Raw genomic sequence first — 12,248 nt, 5'->3', positions numbered from 1 at the left:
CTTAAAATTATACCTTACAGACAACGATGTAAAGCTATTTAGTAAAGCTGTTTTGCTACTCTTAATCAATTTTTCCAATTTTTTTAGTAGTTTGTACATTTTCTGTAACTTGTTAATTACACTTGCTAATATTTGGGTCTATGCTGAGGTAGAAAGCAACCAAATGTGTTGCAGTTCACTGTGATCCTATTTAAGAGGAGAACTTCCTCTCCGCCCTTTCGCAACAGAGCTCCAGGTCACACAATTTACATCAGGTATCTGAACATCGCGGCCTTCAAGGGAAGAAATATCTCGACTGATGTTACCAAGACGTAAGAGAAATAAAACAAAACATAACACAGCCTAGCTCTTAAAATTGATTCTCTTAAGATGAACAGTTTTAACTCTGTAGCCTTCCATTATAACTGTAAATATGACGGCAAAAAAAAGTGAAGTTATTAATAGCTTTACCTCCTCCAAATAACCTACTCCTAAGCTAGCCTAAAGCCCCCTTCCCTCCTACCTCCAATGAAAAACAGAATTAAAGCAGAAAAAGCATGAGAAAAACCTTCCTAAAGCCTAGATAGGCTATTTGCCCACCAATATACTCAAATTAGGAAATACATCAGTTGACATTTTTATAGTTCACGTACAGATTCAGAAGAAGGGTTTTGATATGAAATGTGCAGACTCATCTCGCGACGTCGCAGCCACCACAAGAAGTTTAAGTGACATCTGTCATCAACACTTAAGGGAAAAACACAGAAGTGTCACGAAGCTTAGGAGTTACCTTAATCAAAAGCCTTCCCCCTTTTTAAGCCATTCACCTATCCACTCCTCAGCACCCCACTTACAAAACATCCAAGAGAGAAGCATAAAAAAGAGCCACCTTTTGTTTTCTTTGTGGTTAACCCATTCAATCCCTGACAGCCTCACAGAACACCACGGCCAATGGCTAGTGTCCTGTTACATGTTTCTGTATTTCTTACAGAGTAGTGCCAAGAGCTGGTCAAACAAAAATTCCACGCTGCTCTGAAGCCAGCGCCCCAACGCAAAGCTGCCTTGCGGGACAGGAACTCCTCCCGGGCTGCCCGCGATGCAGCTCCAGCCAGCCCGCAGCACCAGGGGTACAGCTCAGGTCCCCCTTCCCAATTTGCACGTGGGAAGGGCCACCGAGCTGCTTCTCGAGCTCTTTTGGCCCTATCACAGTTTGCCAGGGTGACCTCGCCCGCTTTTTTTTTTTTTTTTTTAAATAATCACAAGAACTACTTCCCGCCGTGCCAATTTGTCTTCCTTACCGCCAAATTACAACTACGGGAAAAAAAATTACTAACAGTAGGCTGCTGCTCCTGACAACTCAAAGAAGGAGGCAGCAATGTGAATTGAACTGCTCTACTCCACCCCAAAAATTCACAGAGGTCTAGAACTGGTAAGGTTTGTATTATTTAGCTACTCAAAGTCACCCGGTTGTTTCCCCAAAGTGAGACCAAGACACTTTTCCTGCCACCGACTTCCCTTCTCCAGCTCTCAAGCAACTGTAATGTCACAGAGTAACGTGAGTGCTACCCAAAACCAAGCCCAAGCCATTCTGGTACGAATGCTTTATAGACAGATCGTCTGGTTATAGACGAATCACCTACTATCTCAGAAATGCTGATGTAGGCTGGTAAGATAAGTGATAAGATTTTTCGTGGCCCTCCTGCTCCAAGTGCGCCCAACTTCCTTGGATGATGCCTGGTCTCTAGACACACAGTCTACGCAGGAGCTGGGGACTTCAATTAAGAAAACCCAAATGAGATTAAATGCCCCCCAGAAAGCTTTATTTCCTCTCTGGCTGTCTGACTGAAGCCAATTCAAGCACCATAAAATGACTGCAGGCAAGACAGGCAAAAAGAGTGGAACCTGGCCCACAAAACGCTGACAGGTACAGAGGGGAAATGAACAGAGAACGTCACAACCATTTTCACGTTCCTTTAGTTAACCTTGCAGTACATAAAAAAGCCCACCTTTTATAAAGTTTAATGTGAAAAAAATAAAAACGAGGAAACAAGCAATGCAATTTAAATCATTCTATATAACGATGGACATGGAATGACCGAGACATCCCAACTATTACCCTACTGAGGGGGACAGCAGTGGTACATGAGCACGCACAGTCTCTCATTCGTATAAATGACTGCTGCCTATTTGTGAACATCTCACTGACATAAAACTGTCACCGTTTAGGAAATGCCAAAACCAAATCTTCCTAAAGAACTGTATTTTACAACTACATTAATTTCCACTTTGAAGTTTTGGCAATAATTAAAAATACAATTGTCACTACGTAATTTCAAAGAATTTTGAATTAAAAATCCCTTTTAGAGCAACTGTATACGGTACTTTAAAAATGTATCTTTTACCTGAAAAAACAGAGTATTTTGTTCCAAGTTGCCTTTGTACCCAATTAGGAGAAAACTGTTACAGATAGTGCAACATTCAGTCAAAAACCAAGGTAGTTTTCTTTTAGCTCCTTGCAATATCCATTTGCATCACTCAGCAAGTAACAGGTACAATTTTAAACACAAAAGACTGCTAACAAACCGCTTCCAAGGAATTTGTTTTATTTTCTTGAAAGTCTGCTTCTATTAGCGTAACTCGACTGTCCCGAGCCAGGCAAACCGAGATGGAGAGGTGGACACCTGTATATAAATTCTCTGGTGTTTCTGCGCCATGAGCCTGCAATACTTTAAGAGCCAGATTTCACAACAAGTTCTCCCCTTTACTTAACACAAGGTTATACACAGACCCCCGGCTCATTTTGCTTCCCAGCTCCACACCCCAGAGCTGCAGGGAGCTGAGCTGCAGCAGTGGCGGCCCCGCTGCGCCTTGCGGCTGGAATTGTGAGTGGCCCGACAGCCCCACGCCAGCCCGCGTTGTTTCATGTCCCAGGGCTGAGACATCAGAGGCTGGGAAGCCCACAGAAGGGCTTCCTGCTCTGCGATATTCATCAACAAATATCGCTACTGGTAGCGGACAGCTGGGGGTACCTGGATGGCAACTCCCCCATCTTTAAAACAACAGCTGCCACACAGGCCAGAAGGGGTCTCATTGTGCTGTACCTGTCACAAGGCTGATTACAAGTCAAAGATCAAGAGGTATGAAGAGGTACTGCTGCTTAAACAGACACGCATAAAAAAATGAATTCCTCTGGTCAAACCAGAACTTACTGTCCTAGCAAAGAAGCTAAGGGCAGAGATAACACAAGAGTTTGGGTACCAGGTGACCCTACTGATTCCATCTTCTTTAGGGATGCAGTTTCCTGGAAGTTTCAGATCTAACCTTTGCATTCAAGAACAAGTTGATTACTGTCCCTCTCTCCTCGCCAAGCTATGTAATTAATCTTCTGATTTGTGTGTAACATTTTATTCCCAGGAATCCATTCCTATTATATATAAATAAAAACAAATTTTATTTAAATGAAGGACAAACACCGACACCTGGGAATTTGTATTTCAGAGTTTTATAAACAAACCTCTTCACCAAAGCACCACAGACCCGATGAACAAAGTCAAAATCCATCATATAAGGAAACAGAAAAGATATCAGAGATTGGTTCTAAAGCTAGGTAAACTGAGAAAAAAGGTAAAAAAGTTAACAGGATTGCACACGCATTAATTGGTAGGAATTAAAATTATTAACTATAAAATTCCATTTCAACTCAAGCTTCTCTAAATACATATTAATCTCTCTCCACTTTTTGTTGTAACAGCGCCTCTCCTTTTATCTTGCTTACCTAGCTGTTGGATACCACCACAAGACACGCAGTATTTTGTTTGTACCTAAGTTTAGCACAGGGGAATTGGACGTTACCAGGATGCTTCAAAGTACAAACAGCTTTTGTTATGCAACTCAGACTGGTCAGACAAAAAGCACGAGCTGCAGCAAGACAAATGGCAGAAAGTTAAGATAACCAAATTATAAATTGAGATGTAAACAACAAAACAACTAGGGAAAAGGGGGTGGGAAGCATTTATAAATATGCTGGTTACAAATATATAAATAACTGAATTATTTTGTGCCACAGGGGACATCAGATAAAACGAGGAGAGCACAAGTTTACTGATGTGGAAAAGTGTCAGGAAAGTGACATCTAACAAACCCGAGAGCAGCCTCGCAAGGCAGGCTGCGTAAGCCCTAACTTCTCGCAATTTAAGATGACACACTTACCAGAAAATACCTTACAAAGAAAAATTCTACCGAAGCAGCCGTACCGCGAGGTGTGGAGCACACCAGAGAAGCAAGTCTATTAGATGCAAGTAACCCAGTTCTGTCCTCGCACATTTACCAGTGGGAACGGCATTTCTCCTTGCCAAGTACCTCGTTTCAGACAACAAGTCTCTGACATCACCTCGCCTGCTCTTTCCACTCCTGAAGTGAGCATTTCAAGTACTGGAAGACCAACGGCACTTTAGTGACGTGAATGTATTAATCACAATTAGAACTGCATCAGTGTAAACTAGGAAAAATACAAGCTTTTTTTGTCCTGCAGACTTGTTCCTTTTCCCTTACATTTAGGGGAGTTCTGCTAAGGGTAGGAACAGTATTTTAAACTAACACTTTCAGTAACACTATAAGGTAATCATCATATATTAACAAACAGGAATTTGCAAAATGAATTTAAAAGAAAACGTTAATATAGTACATTCCAAAATACTTCATTATAACGTTGAGTTGTTCCAAGTGAGATTGCCGTAATTTCACATTTATTCATAGTACCTTTACTTTCATAAATTCCCCTCCCCACTTCTTACTCCCTTTTATGCGCAATAATTGAGTTCTGATTCGCTTCTTCTCTACTTGCTACAGAAATTTGGGTTCTACAATTAGTTTTCACCAGGTATGACTTTCATGACACCTGAAGCTTAACTGTAAATTTGTTTATGTAAATATTAAATGCGTTATTTAGCTCTAAAAAAGTTGAATGGTTGGAACCTGACAAATGTACTAAGGGCACATAACTTCACATAAGTAAAAACAAGGCATAATTATTAGCTTCGTTGGAAAAATAAGTTAGAAAACCTTTTGAATGCTTAGTTGCAGTCAAGGTGATTTTTCTTATGACAAATAACTAAAACCAAGATTAATACAAGCAGATGTATTCTTTGCTCATTTAAATTATTCATATGGAACATTTCAACTAATCTCAATCGACACGAAGTGTACAAAGCTAACTACTGCTCCGTTTTGCCAAGCAGGAGCAATATGAAACCTGGCACCACGCAATTCAAAACACCACTGAGGTTGCCCGGGGTGTTTCTTTTCCAAGGTTTTCTTAAATTGAAGGAAAGGGGAAAATTGCTACCTACACGAGAGGAGTTCCAGAGCACAGAGACACAGACTGCAAACCTCAGAGCTTTCAGAAGGGAGCTGCACTTCACCCTGAGGAGCCCTACGTGTAAGGGAAAGTTCCTGCATAACGAGCGGAGGTGTGAGCGCTCCTCCTTCGGGCAGGTGCCATTGTTCTCCACCAGGACTCAGGCGCCCGAACGAGTTAAGGCAGATTTCGTGGCCTGGCGTTAACTGACCCCATGCATCCGACTCTAGCCTGCAGCAAAAATGCAGCTTTATCTAAATTAAGTGTGGTTTTAAGATATGGCTGAACCCATTTAACCTCTGGATGACACCGAGAGCCGAGTTTCCGCTCTCCGTTCCCAAGCCTCCCATCCCCACCTGCTCCTACCGTTTCCCACAGAAGCACACAACGCTCACCTCTTCCCTACCCAGCTCTCATGCCCCTTCCACACAGGACAGGAGGGAGGCGCAGACCGTCCCCGCTCGCTGCAGACTACAGGCCGGCTGGCTCAGCCCTATCTTGAAACCTCCCTCCAAGATAAATTACTTGACATTTGTCACAGGCTAAGCTTGTACTAAGCAGCAGCTGTCACAGGTTAGCTGATAGGTGTTAACGTGACAAGCCCTAATAAACTGATCGTGAGTTTGAGTTTTGAGAGAAAATCTTGGTATTGTTTACATTCAGCCACATAATTACACCCTGAGTAAATTAAAAGAAAAGCTCCCCAGTTTAACAGCTCACCAGTTACCTACACTCGGCTGCACTGCAGCTCAGGTGGGGGACAAAACTCGTCAGCAAGTATTTTAATTACCACTGCAGTTAACTAAAGTTAACAAAATCCAACCTTAGTGTTAAAGCCGATGCACCATCATCAAATGGGACGTTGAAGAGTACAAGCAGCAGACTAAAAGGAAGTTTTTGTTAGCCACAAGAGTATTTCGCAGGAAAAAGCGTAGGAGGGATAGAAGATGACAGCTAAAAATGGAAAAAATGGCTGGGAAGTAGAGCTGGGACAGGGACTTGTGAGGAATGTCACTGCGTGATGCCAGGGGCATCAGAGGGAGGGAGGAAACCCTAGGACCTGAGGACAGTGGAAGAAGTCTTACAAAGAACTGAATTTAAAAATAAAGTCCATAAATAAAGCCTGTAACACAGCACTACGATACCTACTACCAAACATACTTCGGTACTCCCAGCAGCCTCCACACACACACAAAACCAAGTAAATAAATACACCAAGGTGCTGAGCTCACCCTGAGAAGTAAGCTTCCACTGGAATAACACTTCCCACGCACACAAGGTGCTCGATTCAAGTCAAACCCCATTTCTTCCCCAACTCAAGCCTGCCGTCTTTGCTTTGTGTGGAAACACAGTCTTGAGTTCCTTGTACTTCAACTTTTGTAAAATCTTGAGGGATATTTGTTTTACAGAGTATTTGCCTGGTTTGAACTTCAGCTCTCCTTTATTTACCTTCTACTTGAGCCAGCGGCATCCTGGTGTCATCTTTGTTTCACGCAGCCCCTCACTTGTAAGCAACTTGCAGGGTTCAACTGCAGGCTGTGAACGCACGTCCAGCATCCAAATCTCAAGTTAGAAAAGGTTCTGTCCACCTAGTCATAACTGCTTGAAATTCAGCATTATATAAAAAAATGTAACTCATCCTTTAACTTCTGCATAAGCTCATAAAATCAAGAGGCGCTGACTGTTCTTTCTGAAGAGCCATGCCAACTTGTCTGTTAAGATCATGACAGATCTTATAATGCTCTCGTTCCTGAAGTTGCATACCTGTCTGGGAAGGCCACAGGTCTGGTTTTTGTTCATCCAGATCCATCACCAGGGGAGATGCACACTTGCTACCAGACAGCTGCAATCTTCAGCTATGTAATGCTACTACACAAGGTGCCTGCTTCAGAGTACACACACGCACTAGCTGAGAAATGGACAAAAGAAGCAGCCCATAACTTCACGTAGTAGAAGGCATAGCAGCTGCAGCTTGAAAACAGCAGCTAGGATTTTGACTCAAATGTGAGTTAAAAAAAAAAACACGAACATTTAGGTGGAAGAGCAGACAGGTTTTGCAAAGCTCTCCTCCCTCCCAGGGATGGGAAGACAGAAACAGAGTGCAGTTCGGGTATCGCTTGGTAATTTCCCTGAAGTTTACTACCTTTCTCACATGAAGTTCACTATTCACCTAAATTTCTTCAAGTGCTTTCTAAACCTGAGTGCCTCGGGAGGTACCTGCTTCTGATCAGCATCTCAACCAAGACTTGGCTGCACTTCTTTGAGCACCGCCCTAGAACTTAGGGATGTTGACATCACAACCAGCAACAGAACCTGACCTCCCTCTGAAAAACACCATCAGCATCATGAAACTGAAGCTTTTTAAGGGTGTTTTAAAGCACCTACCGCTTAACATATACAATTTAGCAAAAAAAATACTTATATGAAGTAATAGCATGAATAAACTGCTTTAACTATAAAAGCAACCACCTGCAACACTTCCATACACAAATGGGCTATAAAAAAGGCATGCTTCCCAGGGCGGGTGGGAAAGCAGGCCTGGAGTGGAAGGGAAAACATAAGCAGGAGCAGAACTGTTACAAGGACCTCCAAACTCCGATTTCACTGCAGAAAGCAAGTGGCAGCATGGAAGCTATTAACACAATTCCGAGGAGCAGAACGGGTATCAGACAAGACCACTTACTGCCAGGCACACAATTAGCTGCAGCGTGTGGACAACTCCATCTTATAACGAAAATTTACAAGGAAAAAAAAGCATAATCCATAAAACATGTAAGATTTCAACAACATGAACACATACAGCATGAAGGCCCACCGAGGAAAGATTAGTAAGTGACTATAATCTACGAAACAAGTCAGAACTCTTTAGGCATAAGTCAACGCACAAGGAGATGCGAATCTCCCAGACAGGAGCACAACTTTTTAAAAAGGAAGGAAAAAAAAGCAGGTAAGCCCTGCCGTAAAATTAGTGATACCTTCTCCATGTACATGCACCTGTTTCCAAATCCTCCTGATTGAACTCTTCCAGTTCATTGTATCAGCAAAAATATTCGTCACGTTACTCTGTATCAACAAAAAGAGCCAAACAAGAAAGCGTGACCTGTGGAAAATTAATGCTTCCTGCCTTGAAAAGAGAAGGAATATGCTGCTCGAAAGCACCACTACCTCCAGAATGCCTTGAAAGCCAGATGATGAACTCAAGTTTGCAGTGTTACAATGGAAACTGAACTTACCGAGGGACGGCAAGAGTATGAACAGAATAGAAAGCAAAACGAAATTTCTTCGAGTTAACTATTTCCAGCCTTTCAAAATACTCAAAAATGAACATTAAACATAACGACCAGTGAAGATCATCCCGAGGCGATCACTCGGGGACTGAGAATGAAATCCACTTCTCGTTCCCACTCCGTCAGCGTTTTAATAACCTGAAACCATGCCCTTAACTTGCCATCCACGCACCTTCCCCCCAGCCTCAGCCCTGTCACCCAGTTCATGCACAGCCATGACCAACAGAAGTGCTCAGGCAAGAACTTTGAGGTGAGCGTTCAGATATATCTGACTAGCGACTTAGGTATCCTAAGCGACCCCCACCAGTATCAGCATCAGCAATTACCACCACTTCCTAACAACTCACATGAAGTCAAATTCAACCTGAAGTCTTTCAGAAGTAAATTTATCTCATTAAGCATGATTCTTCGCCCAAAAGAGGTAACAGCAATCTCCGGTAATACCTATTCAAATTAAAAGATAGTTGTGTGATAAGAAACAAAACAAAGGCTTATCTATTCTGCAACTTCTCCCCCTTCTAGTAAAAACAGTTCATTAGCACCGTGACACACAATTCTTATTCATCAGAAGAAAACCGCTATGGAACGCTCATGCTCAGTTTCCGAAACTCACAAAAGGACACCTTCCTACTTCTGCTTAGCTGCAATCTCCCTCTTACAGGAGATAAAACAAAACACGCTCTCTTACGCAGGTTTAATTTAGGATAAATTACAAACGCTTGCTAACATAAACATACTACATACCAGAAGCGTAATTCTTTCACAGCTGGAGCCTCCACGTGAGCAAAATGAGCTGCTGATTTGTAAATGCTGGGAGTGGACATAAATCTCTACGATACGTACATGGAAATAATTCCAGAGTATTTGTTTTGATCAAATCAAGAGAGAAGTCTGGGCACACACTGGGCAGCATCGTTTTTTGCAGAAGGATGACCAGTAGTGCGTATCGTTGCGCTGTCTTGGACTACGGAGTCCAAACAACTTCAGTAGCAGTATTAAAAACAAGTGATAATGATTAATCCCTCCCAAGCTTTAAACCTTTCTATATTCCAGATGACAGTAGCAGTATAAAAAAAAAAAGCCTTAAAAACAAATGAACCAGAGTCTGTGTTTTTGGTATGCAAAATATCAACAAAGCAAACCCTACACCACTACTAGCAAAACCGGGTTGTAAAAAAAAAAAGAAAAGAAAAAATACAAGTCAGACAGAAAGCTCAACCCATTTTAAGTCCTGAAGAATTTGTAAATACCTGGTTATTCTCAGTTACAATCAGTCCTGGAAGCTGCACTGTATCACAGAGTCAAGCCCTACGTACCACGCGAGCTTTCTGGTTTCAGGACTGCTTGGCAGAGAGGCACACAAGGACAGCAGCGCGCTGGGAGCTTTGCACCTTTCTGCAGCAAATGTAAATCAGCAGCTACCCTAACGGCTTCAAACACCTTTCACAATAGACACCCCCGGCAGAAGTCTGAGCTAAAAGTCGGACACCTAAGTCACTGAGATGACACAAATGGATATGCGAACATCTCCCTCTCCCAAAAGTCCCTTTCAGGACACATCAAGTGAAAGGTAGACAGCAAGTAAACTTCTCCAGTATTTACCTACTGCCATCTCTCATGGCCTTTCCGAGAAGGGCTTTACATACCACTACCACAAAAATCTACCTTAAAAAAAATAACCAAGAATCCCTACCTATTTGTGTGACACTGGATAGAAACCTATAGATAGACACTAGATAGAAACCCCATGACTGAAGCTGTCACTACACTGGAGTAATCTAAACTCTCTGTTAATAGCACAATTTATAATCTTGTTTGGCTAATGTATCTAGCACCATGCTTACACATTGCTTCAGTGACCATTTCATTTTGAAACTATTGCATAATATATCAAATATAGCTACATTTCACTGTGGTAAAAAAAAAAACAAACTCATTATTACAGAAAAGAGACATTTCAGTACAACACTAAAGCAGTTTTACTGAACTATAAGTCTAAACTTCACAATCATTCAAGCAGCCCACAAAGTAGCTTACTTGCACTTAAACTTGTTAATGGAAATGGTTTTATATAAAACATGATCTATCAAAATAACACAATGATTTATTAAAAAAGCGTTATTTTATTAACACTAAATGCAAACACGGGGCTGCAAGGCGTACTTTAAAGACTGAGAAAACCAAATGACCCTCCAAGACCGTTTCGTTAGCACCAGCGTTGTTCCTTTTAAACACGCTCCCAGAACCCGGCAGAAGCTGACACTCCTGGAGGCACTGGGAGCTCGGATCACGATGCATTACACATTGTAACAGCACCGGCTGAACAGCAGGAAACCAAGCAGGATGCTAGGACAGGGGATTCCTTTCAGCATCAGCAGTCAATTGAGAAAACCAATCGCGGAGGCACGAAGCCTCCTTTGACAGCTGTAACCTCGGAAAAGCCAATCCACTCGCGCAGAGCTCTGCCTGAGGCGGAGACACGGCTTCATTGAAGAAATCCTTGCGGGCACACTTACTCCCGGCCGGGGGCTCCCGGGGCCGGTGGAAGCCCAGCGCGGTCCCACAGCACCGGAGCCGGGCCTCCCGCCGCCTGTCACCGCCTTGCCTTCACGGGACGGGCGCGTTCTCCGCTGGGACGCTGTGGAACAGGCGCCACGCTCGCCGGTTTACTTCTCGCACATGCAGCCCGTGCTCTGACAGGGGGAAGGAGGGCAGCACCGGCCCGGTTCGGCTCGGCTCAGCCCGGCCCTGAGGGAAGCGGCGGCGGCGGCGGCACGCTACGCCAAGTGCGCCCGCAGCGCCCGCCCGCTCATTCAGAGCCGCGTCTTGCGCCTTCCTCCTTCCTACGCTAGCGTAAAGGCCTCCCCCCCGCTAATCAAAACACTCGCGAGTCGGGACGCAAAGAAGATGGCGGAGCAGGGCCCGCTTACGGCGCCGGACAGCAGCTTACGCTGCGCTCTTTGCGCAGCGCCCCGTAGGAACCGTGCAGCGCCGCGGCGGGGAGCGTGCGTAGTGCGCTTGGTGAATGCCGATGGCCTATTTCCCGTGAGGGGAGGGGGGTGTCTGATAAACAATGGTGCCCCCCCTGCGCGGCTCCCTTACCGATTCCTCCTCCTTCTCCATCCCCGTGGGCATCTGCGGCACAGCCCGGTTGATGGAGACGCAGTCGTTGAGGTCGGGCATGTCCTTGCCGCGGTAGATGGGCAGCGGTTTGGCGGCGTCTAGCGCCCGGGCTCGGAAGGAGAGTTTGCTCATTGTCTCCCCCTCACAATAACACCCCGGGGCCGGGCGGGCGGGGGGGGGGCCCTCAGCGCGGCCTCGCCGCCGCCTCCCAGCCGCTCCCGCACCCGGCCCGCACCACCATGGAGGGTCCCGCCGCCCCGGAACAGCTCTCCGCGGGGCCGCCCGTAGCTCACAGCGCACGCCCCGCAGCCCTAGATCCGCGCCGGGCTCGCTCGCTCCGCTCCCTGCGCCATGGCAAACATGGCGGACATTAACCAAAGCGGCCAGCGATCCCGGCAGCCACCGCGAGAGCCGGGGGGGGGGGCAGAGAGGAGGAGGGAGGAGGAGGGAGATGGCGGCCGGCGCGGTGCGCGCGCAGCCGGGGGCGGCGGGAGGCGGCGCTG

General features: G+C 45.0%; 1 protein-coding gene across 5 annotated transcripts in view; it reads right to left on the bottom strand.

Moving 5' to 3' along the window:
* Positions 1-12,136, bottom strand: part of EPC2 (enhancer of polycomb homolog 2) — a 41,753-nt gene extending 29,617 nt beyond the window's left edge. The window contains exons 1-2 of one of the 5 annotated variants that reach the window (XM_040562126.1): positions 7,506-7,554; positions 6,785-6,871 (exon numbers count right to left, since the gene is read on the bottom strand). Coding sequence is in view for 1 of the 5 variants with exons in the window: in XM_040562124.1 (XP_040418058.1) it covers positions 11,725-11,877 (153 nt within the window). In the remaining 4 variants the exon portion in view is untranslated. Of the gene's footprint in view, positions 1-6,784; positions 6,942-7,478; positions 7,579-11,724 lie in introns of those variants that run through there. The other 4 variants (XM_040562124.1, XM_040562129.1, XM_040562127.1 and 1 more) reach the window with 4 other exon arrangements.
* Between the last annotated feature and the right edge of the window lie 112 nt (positions 12,137-12,248).

This window comes from Cygnus olor, chromosome 6 (assembly GCF_009769625.2).
Source record: "Cygnus olor isolate bCygOlo1 chromosome 6, bCygOlo1.pri.v2, whole genome shotgun sequence".
In the NCBI taxonomy this organism is placed as follows: Eukaryota; Metazoa; Chordata; class Aves; order Anseriformes; family Anatidae; genus Cygnus; species Cygnus olor.
Note: the sequence above shows the minus strand (reverse complement) of the source record. Positions and strands in the feature narration are given on the sequence as shown.